This window comes from Mytilus trossulus, chromosome 5, assembly GCF_036588685.1.
Source record: "Mytilus trossulus isolate FHL-02 chromosome 5, PNRI_Mtr1.1.1.hap1, whole genome shotgun sequence".
NCBI classification, from domain to species: Eukaryota; Metazoa; Mollusca; class Bivalvia; order Mytilida; family Mytilidae; genus Mytilus; species Mytilus trossulus.
The window spans coordinates 53,223,967-53,236,986 of record NC_086377.1 but is presented as its reverse complement, the minus strand read 5'-3'; the positions used below and the strand labels follow the sequence as shown (position 1 = coordinate 53,236,986).

The 13,020-nt window shown below is 32.4% G+C and overlaps 2 protein-coding genes across 2 annotated transcripts; both read left to right on the top strand.

The window, feature by feature from the left end:
* Positions 1 to 5,216: 5,216 nt before the first annotated feature.
* On the top strand, positions 5,217 to 8,309 carry LOC134718916 (uncharacterized). The gene is made up of 2 exons (XM_063581762.1): positions 5,217 to 5,425; positions 7,621 to 8,309. The coding sequence occupies exon 2, from the start codon at positions 7,629 to 7,631 to the stop codon at positions 8,307 to 8,309; it is 681 nt and encodes a 226-aa protein (XP_063437832.1). The 5' UTR covers positions 5,217 to 5,425; positions 7,621 to 7,628.
* A 255-nt stretch (positions 8,310 to 8,564) lies between these two features.
* LOC134718915 (uncharacterized) lies at positions 8,565 to 10,349 on the top strand. Its single transcript, XM_063581761.1, has one exon. The coding sequence runs from the start codon at positions 8,583 to 8,585 to the stop codon at positions 9,378 to 9,380; it is 798 nt and encodes a 265-aa protein (XP_063437831.1). The 5' UTR covers positions 8,565 to 8,582; the 3' UTR covers positions 9,381 to 10,349.
* The last annotated feature ends 2,671 nt before the right edge of the window (positions 10,350 to 13,020 follow it).

Here is a 13,020-nt window from a genome sequence, read left to right as displayed (position 1 = left end):
AGCCAGAATCATTATTAGGCTATCTAGTTTAAAAATTGCGTTTTGTGACGTGGCAAACCATCCAAGATGGCCGCTACGGCTGAAAATAGAATAAATGGGTAAAATGCAGATTTTGGCTTATAACTCAAAAACCAAAGCATTTAGAGCAAATCTGACAATGGGGGAAAATTTTTCATCTGGTCAAAATCTATCTGCCCTGAAATTTTTAGATGAATCGGGCAAATCGTTGTTAGGTTGCTGCCCCTAAATTGGTAATTTTAAGGAAATTTTGCTGTTTTTGGTTATTATCTGGCTACATTAATTACCATTTATAACTATGTTTTTTGTTTGTTTATATTTGTAATTCTTCAGTCTGTATTAAATGTTGTATTTGTGTTTGCTTGACCCATATGGGTGTATTTTTGCAAATGAAATGATTATTATTATAGATATAGATAAACTGTAAACAGCAATAATGTACAGCAATTATGACTCAAAAATAAGTCAAAATGACCAAAATGGTCAATTGACCCTCTAAGAAGTTATTGTCCTATATAATCAATTTTAACAATTTTCATAAAATTTATAAATTTTTACTAACATTTTCCACTGAAACTACACGGACAAGTTCATTTTAGATAGAGATAATTGTAAGCAGCAAGAATGTTCAGTAAAGTAAGATTCACAAACACATCACAATCACCTAAACACAATTTTGTCATGAACTGTCTGCTTCCTTTGTTTAATTCACATATACCAAGGTGAGCGACACAGGCTCTTTAGAGCCTCTAGTTTCAAAATTAAAATTGAAGTAAAAAAAATATTTTGTTTGAAGTATTAACAGTAGTTTAAACAGGTCTCATTAAAAATTAGCATGCATGGTGAATTGATTAAACAGGGTCCCAGATAGCTTCAACTGGATGAAAAAGTTGTGTTATTTTAGAACTTATCCGGAATGGAATAAATAGCGATTAGGTGTATTATTTGGACAAGTGTTTTAGTAATAATTTGACCACTAAGAAAGGAGAATGAAATACGAAAACATCAAGTCAATATGATCAAGAAATTGGTGAAAAAGAAGAATAAACCAAAATGGAATATTTAGTTTTAAGATTGAATTATCCCTTTGATTTTCTTCAAAGTAAAAATAATATAGCAGACGAAAAAGGGGTTAAGGTAGGAGTTATCGAACGGGCGAAATAACCGGACACGACTGTACTAAAAAATCTTTAAACATGCGAGGTATCTTACCTCCAACTGCCTAAACTTTAAACTCCCACTCCTCGCAAGTGCCAGGATTCCGTGACCATCCTGCGTTTTTAGGAATTGTCACAAACTTCAAGTGGTGCACAGACATTTTTATACTGTCTCCTACCCATAGCGTTATGGCATATTTTAGTTGTGCCATAATGAGTTTGTTTGAGTGTTGAATTAGTTGTAAAATTCGTCTGCTGCGTCGGTGAGCGTCAAAAACGGAAAGGCCCGGATGCTGCAAACTGGTACTGGTTCAAACTGATTCCTAACTAGAACAACATATAAAATAAAGAAACCAGACCGCGCAGCCTCTCTCCGGAAAATCAACGCAGCGTACATCTTATGGAATGGAAACGCCAAAAAAAAAAAAGAAAACACGTTATTGGTGTAATAGTCCAGACTCCGACAAGATGAGATATAAAAAAAATTGTTTCAACATATATGTCCAATCGAGTTTATACAATAATAATGAATATAGTGACAAAAGTGAGTAAAGTTTTAAAATGAACCGCCATTTGCATTGCAGATTTGGGGGGGGGGGGGGGGGGGGGGATCTCAGGCACTTCACGCCACTGTTCTGTTCTGGTTTAGAAATCCCGGCTGTTTTATATATTCGTACGAAGGTTGGAATCCATGAGAAATCGCTACACACCTAATTGCCCTACTTTTTCACCAAATTGTCCCACTTCCTAAAAGTTTAAAAATCGCACTCTTGAGTCTTGTTTTATACCAACTCACCCAACTTCTGCACTTGTGAAAAGGACAAAACATCATGAAATAAAGTATACCAACTGGCCTCACTCCCCGGAGTTAGGGTAGGATTAGTCCAAATAAATGTGACGTCTTGAAAGGCTATTATATATTTTTTTCCTTGACGCCTTATCAAGGCAAGCGTCTAAGAAAAGAATTATAATAGCCTTTCAAGACGTCATAATTATTTGGACAGGGTAGGATGTTCAGACTATCTTTTCAAGTATGATAGTGCTGTCAGCAATTGTCAAATCATACCCTAGCTGTTCTAACCATATGTAAAGGCATACACGGTCAAAACACTTTGTTCTAGATCATATAAAATAGAAGTAATTAAAAAGAGAACCTGTTCTCACCAGCACGGCATGAAAAGCGACCCTGCTCTAACCCCCCCCCCCCCCTTTCTGGATTGGCGCCTGTAACCCACCTCTCTTGCCCCACTCATGACAAATAGATAAATCACAATTGGTTCCCGAGTCATGTTGGAATCCTTGGAAACACAGCTGTAGACCTTGAGGCAAAGAATGCCCTGGGTGACCCTCTATCTAACTGTGATATACCATATACTGATTTTAAATCTAATATTAGAGAATATGTTTTTAATATATTGAAAAATAAATGGAGTAAAAAAGATGATAATAAATTGCATGAAATTAAACCTAGTTTAGGCAAACCTTTTGATAATATTATGTGCAGAAAAGATCAGTGTGTTATTACTAGATGTCGTATTGGTCATACTAGAATAACACACGAGTATCTTTTAAAAAATGAAGATGAACCACAATGTGTTCCTTGCAACTGCAAGTATACTATTAAACATGTTTTAATTAATTGTATTGACTTTGCTGATATTCGTAAGAAGCATTTCAATGTCAATAATATGTATGATTTATTTAATAATGTGAATTTTAATATGTTTTGTTGTTGTTCAACTTTATGTCATCAAGGTATTGGGTAATTGGTATGCATGTTTGGAACAGTTGAGACTGTTGGTGCTGTTTAATCCTGACAGGGAAATGTAAGTATTATTTCATTTTGTCCTGTTTTATTTAGAGATGAATATTTTGCATGCTCTTTGGTTCATGGTTAATTGGACTTTGTTGAATATTTGTGTATCTTATGTAACCAAACTGTGTAAATAAGAAGTAAATATGAGTATCAGATATTTTTATAATTTATATAAGACATACATTTATAACAGCTGATCCCACAAGTACAGTAAAACATAAGTAAAGGTAACATTAACAGTATGCAATAATCAATCTATTGTCATGTTGAAGCAAAGCACTACGCATACTTTATTAACATATTCAAACTAATATTACATGTTATCAACAATAAAAGCACTAAATCATTTGAAGCAATGCACTCATACACTTTTTTATATCATAAAACTATGACTACATGTTATCAAAAATAAAAGCACTAAATCTTTTCAAGCAATGCACAACACACACTATATTTATTTCATTAAACTATGATTACATGTTATCAATAATAAAAGCACTAAATCATTTCAAGCAATGCACTACACACACTATATTTACACTATGCCACTAACTAAGACATGTCCTTTGCTGGCGGGCAATAAATGGCAGCACATTCACGAAGAATGATCACAACAGCTAGTCCATAGGCTGAAAAACTTGCCTTGCACTTGGCGGCTCTTCTTGCGTTGGTAGCGCTGGAGTTTCCCCTCGGTAACAAGTTTCAGCTAAGGAGGGATGTCACTTGCCTGTGCAAAAATTTCAGTGACCATCTGATAGAACGGTACATGCCCTCTGATTGCAACGTTGGTGTTAAAGCGGTTGTGCCTCCCCTCGACATCATTGTTGGTTCTGATGGCTGACATAAATACACTCCAGTGGTGTATCTCGAAGATGGTGCTGTCTATCCAGGTGGAGTACACATAGTTCATAACGGGAACTATGACCTGTGGTGCTCTGGCATCTAATTGCAAGAACGTGTCGGTGATGTGCTCTGGGGGCAAGAAGGGAAGTGCCATCAGTTGTCTCAAGAAGGTGTACACACTATCTTTCTGGTTGTAGGCAGTCTGAAAAAATATAAACAAATTAAATACTTATAACAATAAAAAATATATATACAATGAAGTTGATTATATTATTTTTATAATTAAGGCAGCTGTATTCATTAGGAATAAAAGATAATCACCATGAATTGATTGATTGATTGTTAGTTGCTTTACGCCGCATTAGCACAAAAAGGTTATATCGCGGCGAGAGCTAATTCGAATATTTTTTACAATTTAAAGCATATTTTTAAAATAAGACAAAAGGTCCTTCAATACACTAAAATTCTTGGGTTAAGCAAATTGATTATATACAAATAAAAATCAACGGTAAAATAACGTGATAAAAATTAAAATCGATTTAAATATAATAACATTTTTATATTTTATAATAAATTCCAATTTCTTTTAAAAAAAGCAACAATATTTGTAAATGGAACATTATTAAATAAATCATACATATTATTGACATTGAAATGCTTCTTACGAATATCAGCAAAGTCAATACAATTAATCAAAACATGTTTAATAGTATACTTGCAGTTGCAAGGAACACATTGTGGTTCATCTTCATTTTTTAAAAGATACTCGTGTGTTATTCTAGTATGACCAATACGACATCTAGTAATAACACACTGATCTTTTCTGCACATAATATTATCAAAAGGTTTGCCTAAATTAGGTTTAATTTCATGCAATTTATTATCGTCTTTTTTACTCCATTTATTTTTCAATATATTAAAAACATATTCTCTAATATTAGATTTAAAATCAGTATATGGTATATCACAGTTAGATAGAGGGTCACCAAGGGCATTCTTTGCCTCAAAGTCTACAGCTGTGTTTCCAAGGATTCCAACATGACTCGGAACCCATAGAAATATTATTTCTTTCAGAAGAATTTTTAAATTCCTCATTACATATAAAATTTTCAGGATTGTTGGGTTTTTAATTTTAGTATTTCGTATAGCTTGTAAGCATGAAAGTGAATCCGAACATATAATAAATTTGGATTTATCTGAAGAAGCAATAAATTTCAAAGCCAAAACTATTGCTTCTGCTTCAGCAGTAAAGATGGATGCATCAGATGGCAAACGGAGGGTTGCAGCTCTGTCCCTGAAGACAGCAGCAGATGCAACTCTATCACCATCTTTTGATCCATCAGTATAGACAGTTGAAAAATCGAGATAATCGGCTTTAATGGCTCTGTTCCGCAATATTTTTTCCGGACGTATTTCCGTGTTTGTTCCGATCTTTAGTTTTATCTCGAAATCAACTTCCGGGGCGTTCAGGAACGCAGTCTTTGCACTACACCTTGATGAATTTTACCGATAACAACGATTTGCAATGACACAATACAGTGTACCATTCAAGTAGAGATGTTTTAGTTACTTGGTTGAAGTTCTCATAATTGTAAGTATATGATTGACAGTTCTGTATGCGTCGTTCTTTATTTTCAGGGGTACGTTTCTTCATTTGTTGGCACATTTTTTTTCGCGCCGTGTTTGCCGTTTGTGTCTTTCAACCAGTAACGTCAAATTGACAAGTTTAGCACAATGGTTTAAAAAAACTTGAATTTGTCAGGGTTGTAGGTAGGAATTTATCTGAGTATGTCCCAGGTGAATGACAATGAATGTAGTAAATAGAAAAAAAGAGATAAAGACTTTAAAAGAGTAAATGTGCATGGGTCAAAATTGCACACAATACATGTACATGGGAAAAAATTATCAATGATCGGGCCTTTTATTCCCGTTTTTTATCTTGACAGTCCCTGGAGGATTTTCAACAATGAATGAATTATTCATACCCTACAACAAGGTCAAGAAGGCGTCTATAGTGCGAGATTACTCTGACATCCAATGGCTGATTTGCCTGACAAGCTGGGCCTTGGCCCCTAGCATCCACTTCAGTGGTATTTAAAGTATTGTACTGTGAGTAAGTTAAAGGTAAAAAAAAAATTACTTCTAAGTCTAAACTAAAATTAAAATTGAGAATGGAAAGTCTAAACACATTAAAAAACCTAAACAGTCAGATCCTTCATTAATCAGTAGGTACACAATGTATATATGTAAGCGTACTTTCATTCCACCATGTTTTTATTCCGGGTAGCTGTTTTTCCCTTGAGAATATTGGATGTAAATAGTGTGAAAGGGTCGATCTTGATATTGTTGTTTTTGTTTATTTTAGACCGATTTATTGTTTACATAAATAAAAGGATTAAAATTAGATTTCCAAGGAACCAGTTTAAATAATCTGAGTCAATCTAATGAATAATGAGTACTAAACACTTCATCAATGTATGGATCTAAAGCACTAGAGTAATCAATCCCGGTATAAAATAACTAGCTATAGTGCAATCATTATGGTACAAAATCACTAGTGTAATCATTCCTGGTTCAAAAACAATAGTGTGAACATTCCTTGGACGAGAACTCTCCATTTATTACATAGATCAACTATGCACGTTTCAATTACATGAAAAAATATCAATAAGCCCAATTTTATATATATTTCCCCTTCAAAAAAGCTTTTTTAGAATGTTATAGTGACTGGTGGATGTTTTACACTGGACCAGGATAAAAAAAAAACCTAGTGAATTTTTGTTGGTGGATAAAAATCACTAGGTATTTTATTCCTCTGGATAAAGTGCACTGGCAGAATCAAACCACTGTTACATATACACATTAAAACTACACTAAAATGTAACAATGAGGTATAAGCATGACAAGAACAGTTTTCATGAGTCTACTCTGAGTATACAGTTATATCAAAGTTAGGAACTACATCAAGTTGTAATGAAATGTGTTATAAAAACTGAAATTACATAGTACATGTAGTAATTTCAATAAAAAGCACCCCTCTTAACTTAATTTAAAAAAAACATAATACTTTTTTTTTCTGCAAGCATAAACTAATTACAAAAACAAAAACTGCTGCCATGCACATAACTATGTGAATTACTGTTTGTGATTAATATCATACATATCAGTCTTAAAAGTGAAAAGTTGAATCTACATGTATATATTTTGCTTTGTGATCAGAATATTGTATCATTTGTGATACCAAAAGTCACTCAAGTATTGAAATAGAACAAAACTCAGGGATCACTACAGAATTTATTTTAAGGGTGGTGCTGATATTGAAATTACAATCACACAAGATCACACAAGATCATTATCTGTTTAAAATTAGGAAAAAGATAATCAAATTAAACATGTTAAAGCCGTTGTAAAAAAAAATTGTAATGAAGGCATGAATTTATACTTTTGAAGTAAAAATTGTTAAAAATGTTCATGGTAAGGGTTGAGCTGAAAAATTTACGGTGGAGTAGCTCCACCATTAAATAGCCTCTGGTGATCCATGATTAACTACAGTAACTACTTGTATATTCATGAAATTTGTATGGCACCAATTTTTATACGACCCCAAAAAAAAATTGGGATCGTATAATGGTATGATGTCGTCGTCTAAGTAGTCTGCGTCGTCTTCGTCAGAAGACACATTGGTTTCTGTAGTAATAACTTTAGTTTAAGTGAATAGTTTATATGTACCTGCAGTAACAAGTATGTGTAAATTATATTTTTTCTTATGTATATTTATTCTTTCAGATTTGAAAATGTTATCAGAAGATCTACAAGAATCAGAAACAGAGGAACCACCAGATTTACACTCAAGTCTTCCAGAGTTAAAATTATGGAAAGTGACAAAACTTCAAGAGTGGTTAGAAAAACACAAATTGAAAAAGTCAGGATTAAAGGAAGTATTGGTAAACCGGGTTTATCGAGCAATGTCTGGTTACATGGATTCAGATCCAGATAGCTCAGATGAGAACTTAGGTGAGGATTTAATTCCTGTACATGAGATTTCAAATTGGAAGACACTAGACTTTAGTGACATTCCAAATGGTTTGGCCTCAAAAGATGTAGACGGTTATTTTCTCTACCAAAAGAACCCTACAACAGGAGCAAGATTGCACTTTGACCGACAAATGAAAAAGGCAAAACGACTATGCAATGAAGGGTTTATCAGAGATATACTATATAGTGATTTATCAGACTTTTGCTATATCAAGTCCAAGTGTTTACCCTCTATGAAACAGTCTGTTAGTATTGGGACATCTGGCATGACTGCCAAATTTTATAGTTTAAATGTATGCCTAGGTAGAAAATTTGGAAATATCTTCAATGCTAGATGCAACTGTAAGGCAGGTGGGGCTGGTCTCTGTGCGCATGTAGGTGCTTTACTGTATACTTTAGTTAAAACCAAAAATGCATGCACATCAAGTGAGTGTACTTGAGATCGTCCTAGACCTCTGCAGCGAAAGCCAAGTCCTGCAAGAGTCTGCGATATAACTTTTACTAAGACAGAAAAAGAAACACAAACAAAAAAAGTCCGACCATATCCTGGAATATACCAAGCTGGACCTATTAAGGAGATTCAGAATGAGACTTTTCTAGATGACATTTTAAAAGGGTTGGAGAATGCATATCCACAGTGTGTTTTATATCAGACACTTAGGTTTGAAAATGCAAATATTGATCCTTTTTTGGAATTGTTCTTCCCGGACTATATGTTTTGTGACTTTGTAAGTCTTACACGTGATACCTGTGTTAAAGACTTCACACACTTTTTTGACAACCTAAAAGTTACAGATGCAATTAGTCAAACCCTTGAAGAGGGAACAAGAGGTCAAAGTGTCAATACTAATTGGATAAAGGCTCGAAAAAACTTAATAACAGCATCTGTTATGGGAGAAGTTTATAAAAGAAAAAAGCTTGTGCCAGACAATTTGTTGAAAAAAATTTGTGGATATGTGACTGTTCCAGATAGGGTCAAGAGCATAAAGTATGGACGCAAATATGAATCGGTTGCTGTAAGTCAGTACATTCAGAAACATACAAAGGAATGTGGAAATACTACAGTCGAGTCTCGTGGACTATTAGTCAACCCCAAATATCCCTTTTTAGGGGCTAGCATTGATTCACTGGTCACTTGCAACAAATGTGGTGTTGGCTTAGTTGAAGTAAAATGTCCGTATGGCTCAGACAGTAAAAAGGAACCATGGAGGAATAAAACTCCAATTGAGTGTGCCAAAGATACCAACTTCTGTTGCAATGAAGTAGATGGACAGCTTGAATTAAAAGACACAAGTAATTATATGTATCAGGTTCAGGGTCAGTTAGGAGTGTATGAACTGAACTGGGTAGATTTTGTAATTTGGACTAAAAAAGGTATCAGTGTAGAGAGAATTAACTTTGATGAATCTACATGGAATTCTATGTTGCAAAAGCTCAAAGAATTTTATATTGGTTGTGTTATACCAGAAATATTTACAAGGAGAGTAGAACGGGGGAAACCACTGTATTAGAATTTAACTTGTTAACTACCATTTTGACTATCAGAAACCTACTTTAATATACATGTATATCCAAAATAGCTGATATAAATATAAACAGCAATAAATGTTCCCTGCTCATTTAATTTTCATAAAATTTTTACAAAATATTAACTTTGACACTTTCATGACTTTGACAAAAATATAAAAATTTCAAAAAAACTTGAACCACACACTTTATCAGAAAAAAATCATTGAATATATAGCAGTTTGACAAATATTAATTTTGATCATTGAGAAGCTTATAATTTTTAATTCCTAGTTATTATTCACACATTTGTCCTTTAGTCTTTTTAATACTATCATGACTATACGGTAGTTATCATGGTTATATCATACCACAAACAAATTTTTCTATGACTATTATCTCTAATTTTTTGGCACTTGTATACATGTAAATGAAACAAACATAAAAACATCCAAAAACTTTGATCATGTTGATGGCAATAGTTTATAGCATAAAGCATTATGGAGTAATTCTTTTATTAAAGTAGAAAAGATGTCATTGATGGATGAGTTGGTGTTTTATATTACATGTAAGTGGCAAATATTATCTTTATCTATCATGCCTATGGCATGTACATGTATGATATTTGCAAGTACTCGACATGTCACAGTTTACTCAAATAATTTGTTTGTAAACATGAATTGTTATTATATATACATTGTATTATTAGTATGGGGCTATGACAGATGTATAAGTTTTACCAAAAACATTATGGGACGAGCCATTGTTTAATGTAGTTTCAATTTTGCTTTATTTGATCAAAGCACTTTCATTTTCATGTCGTCGAAATGATTAATTTCTTATTTTAATATAAGTAGCATTTTCAAATTTTGGAAAGGCTTCAGAGTTTCAGAAACTATATAATAATAACCTCTCACTACACATTTCTTTTATACTGGACCTATATATAAGACTTTCCATTGGTATGTACCAGTTGATTGTGTGCAGCATTGAGACAAATTAAAGTTCATCTCGAGCTCTTATTCATATTTTTTATTTACTTTGGCAATTTCTTATTGAGGATTATTTTGATTTTTGAGACTTTTACATTATGATTTTTGAAATTAAGTTTTTATGATTTAGGAGTTTTAACAATTATTTTTTTTGACATTTAAGGAATAACTGTAATATTTTTTCTGTCTATGAAGAAATAACATAAAAAATGTGGTGCACACTGAATAACCCACGTAGCGGGTTATTTTAAAGTGTGCACCACATATTTTATGTTATTTCGAATAGACAGAAAAAATATTACAGTGATAATTATTTCTTATAATTTAATTCTAAATTTCATTTTAAACCGGAGTAAATCATGAAAAAACGTCACGGTCACATGACTATATTATGTCTATGGGCTGATAAACAAAACGACGTCAGCCAATCAGAAGATGCGTTACATCCAAAATCAAATTATTGTAAATTGTAAGAAATATTTTTTTCCCCCATATTTTTGTACTTAAATGAGAATCTTATTATTGCTGTATGACATTGTTTATTAATTGATTTGTTATCATCATTCATCAAAGGTGTTATTGTTAATTAAATTATTTAAACCTTCTTGGTGTTTTATCATGTTTATCATAGATGTCGGAAGATGTGGTATGAATGCCAATGAGACAACTCTCCATCCAAATAACAATTTATAAAAGTAAACCATTATAGGTCAATGTACGGCCTTCAACACGGAGCCTTGGCTCACACTGAACAAAAAGCTTTAAAGGGCACCAAAATTACTAGACGTGAAGAACCATTCAAACGGGAAAACCAACGGTCTAATCTATATAAAAAACAGAGAAACACGTATAAATTACATAAACAAACGACAACTACTGTACATCAGATTGTGTATGCCTATCAGAACATTGAGTCTAGCTATAGACTCATGATACTGACCTCTTGTCCCTTTGTTCAGGTACAATGTACATGTACATACTATTTAGCCCCTCTTCTTATCTTATTATATTTGTTGAATGAAATGATTGTATGATACATGAATGCCTGGTCGGTTCATCTCAGTTCCAGGGTTCAATAGTCAAAGTTAAGTTTTCATGGTTCGTATAAATGAAATAAATATTAATAAAAAGATGTGGTACATGATTGCCAATGAGACAATTTTCCACATGAGACTAAATTTAAATGTCACAGAAATTTACAAAGACCTGTATGACCTTCAATAGTGAGTGAAACCCATATTGCATAGTAGGATATAAAAGGCCATAACCATGCTAACTGACAAATGTAAAACAATTGAAACCAGAAAACTAATGACCTGATTTATGTACAAAATAAAGAAAACAAATTTAAACAAAAATAAAAGTAGTCATGCCAAAACAAAAGTCCAAGAACCATAACTCTGGACAAAATCATCAGACTTAAGACAAAATTCGAAATTGATAGGAATCGAGTCATTATAAAATTATATACCAAATATCAAATCAATATCTTCAAGAACAAATAAATAAAAAAGAGTGAGAAACTGATGTCGGACTGACAGATGGACAGACAAACTGTTTACACCTAAAATTTCTCTCCAAAATCAACATCTGTTGAGGATGGACATGGCGGATGAAAGTGAATACAAAATAAATGAGGCAGGAACTGAATGTTTTTGTCAATCGAGTTGAAATACTTTTTCTTTGGTAATTTTAGGTTCTATGTTAATTAAAGTTTGTAAAATCCAAGAGGGCAATAAAATCAAGAAATGATTAAAAAAGTTTCATCATTTTTATTAACAGGATATAACACAAAAAAAAACATAACATGAACACCATGAACACATTGCTTACTACCTTTTGAAAAGAATTCAAAACCGAGATTGACAGTTTTTTTTGCTCTGCAAATAATTGCAGGAAATATAGTTATTAGTTTCTGTCATAAATACAGTTTGTTTTACATTTTTTTTTTTTTTTTCTCCCTCATTTTTTTTGGAGGCTCAGGTTCAAAAAAGATTTTATAATGATAACAAATGATAAGAAAATGAAGATAAATTACTTTCCATGTACGAGTAACCCTTTTAGAAGGCGTACACCAAAAAAAAATTATTCAAATATCAATAATAATAAATAAAAAAAAATTGTATATCAACACCGTGTTTAACCAGAATTGTTGCACTCCTGACACTTTCCATTTACAACAGACAGAACAGTTGAAAGAAATTATATGAATTATAAAATGTAGGTTAAAGTTTTTAAATAATATAATCATTTGATAATTAAAGTAAAGGTTATTTCTTTCATATAAGTGTTGATTCTTTTGACAAAAATACACCAAGTATATATTAATTTTGTTAAAATAAACTTGTGTTTTAATTTTTTTAAAAGAGTTCCCATGATTTAAAATGTTTTATTTTTAATGACAGACATGACAGACATACTGAAAATAACTATATATAATTTTAGTCATATTTTTCTATCGATTCTGCTTTTAAGCATACAAAAATGTATACAACAATTTCAACTGATTATGTTGCATCCCTGACACTGTGTATGTACAACCATTAAATACAAAATATATGAATATCTTGGAATTTCCATTATTTGGTCTTAATAAGTTTTAAATTTTGGAAGTTAAATTGGCATGATTAGCAAGCAAAATACATGAACAGTT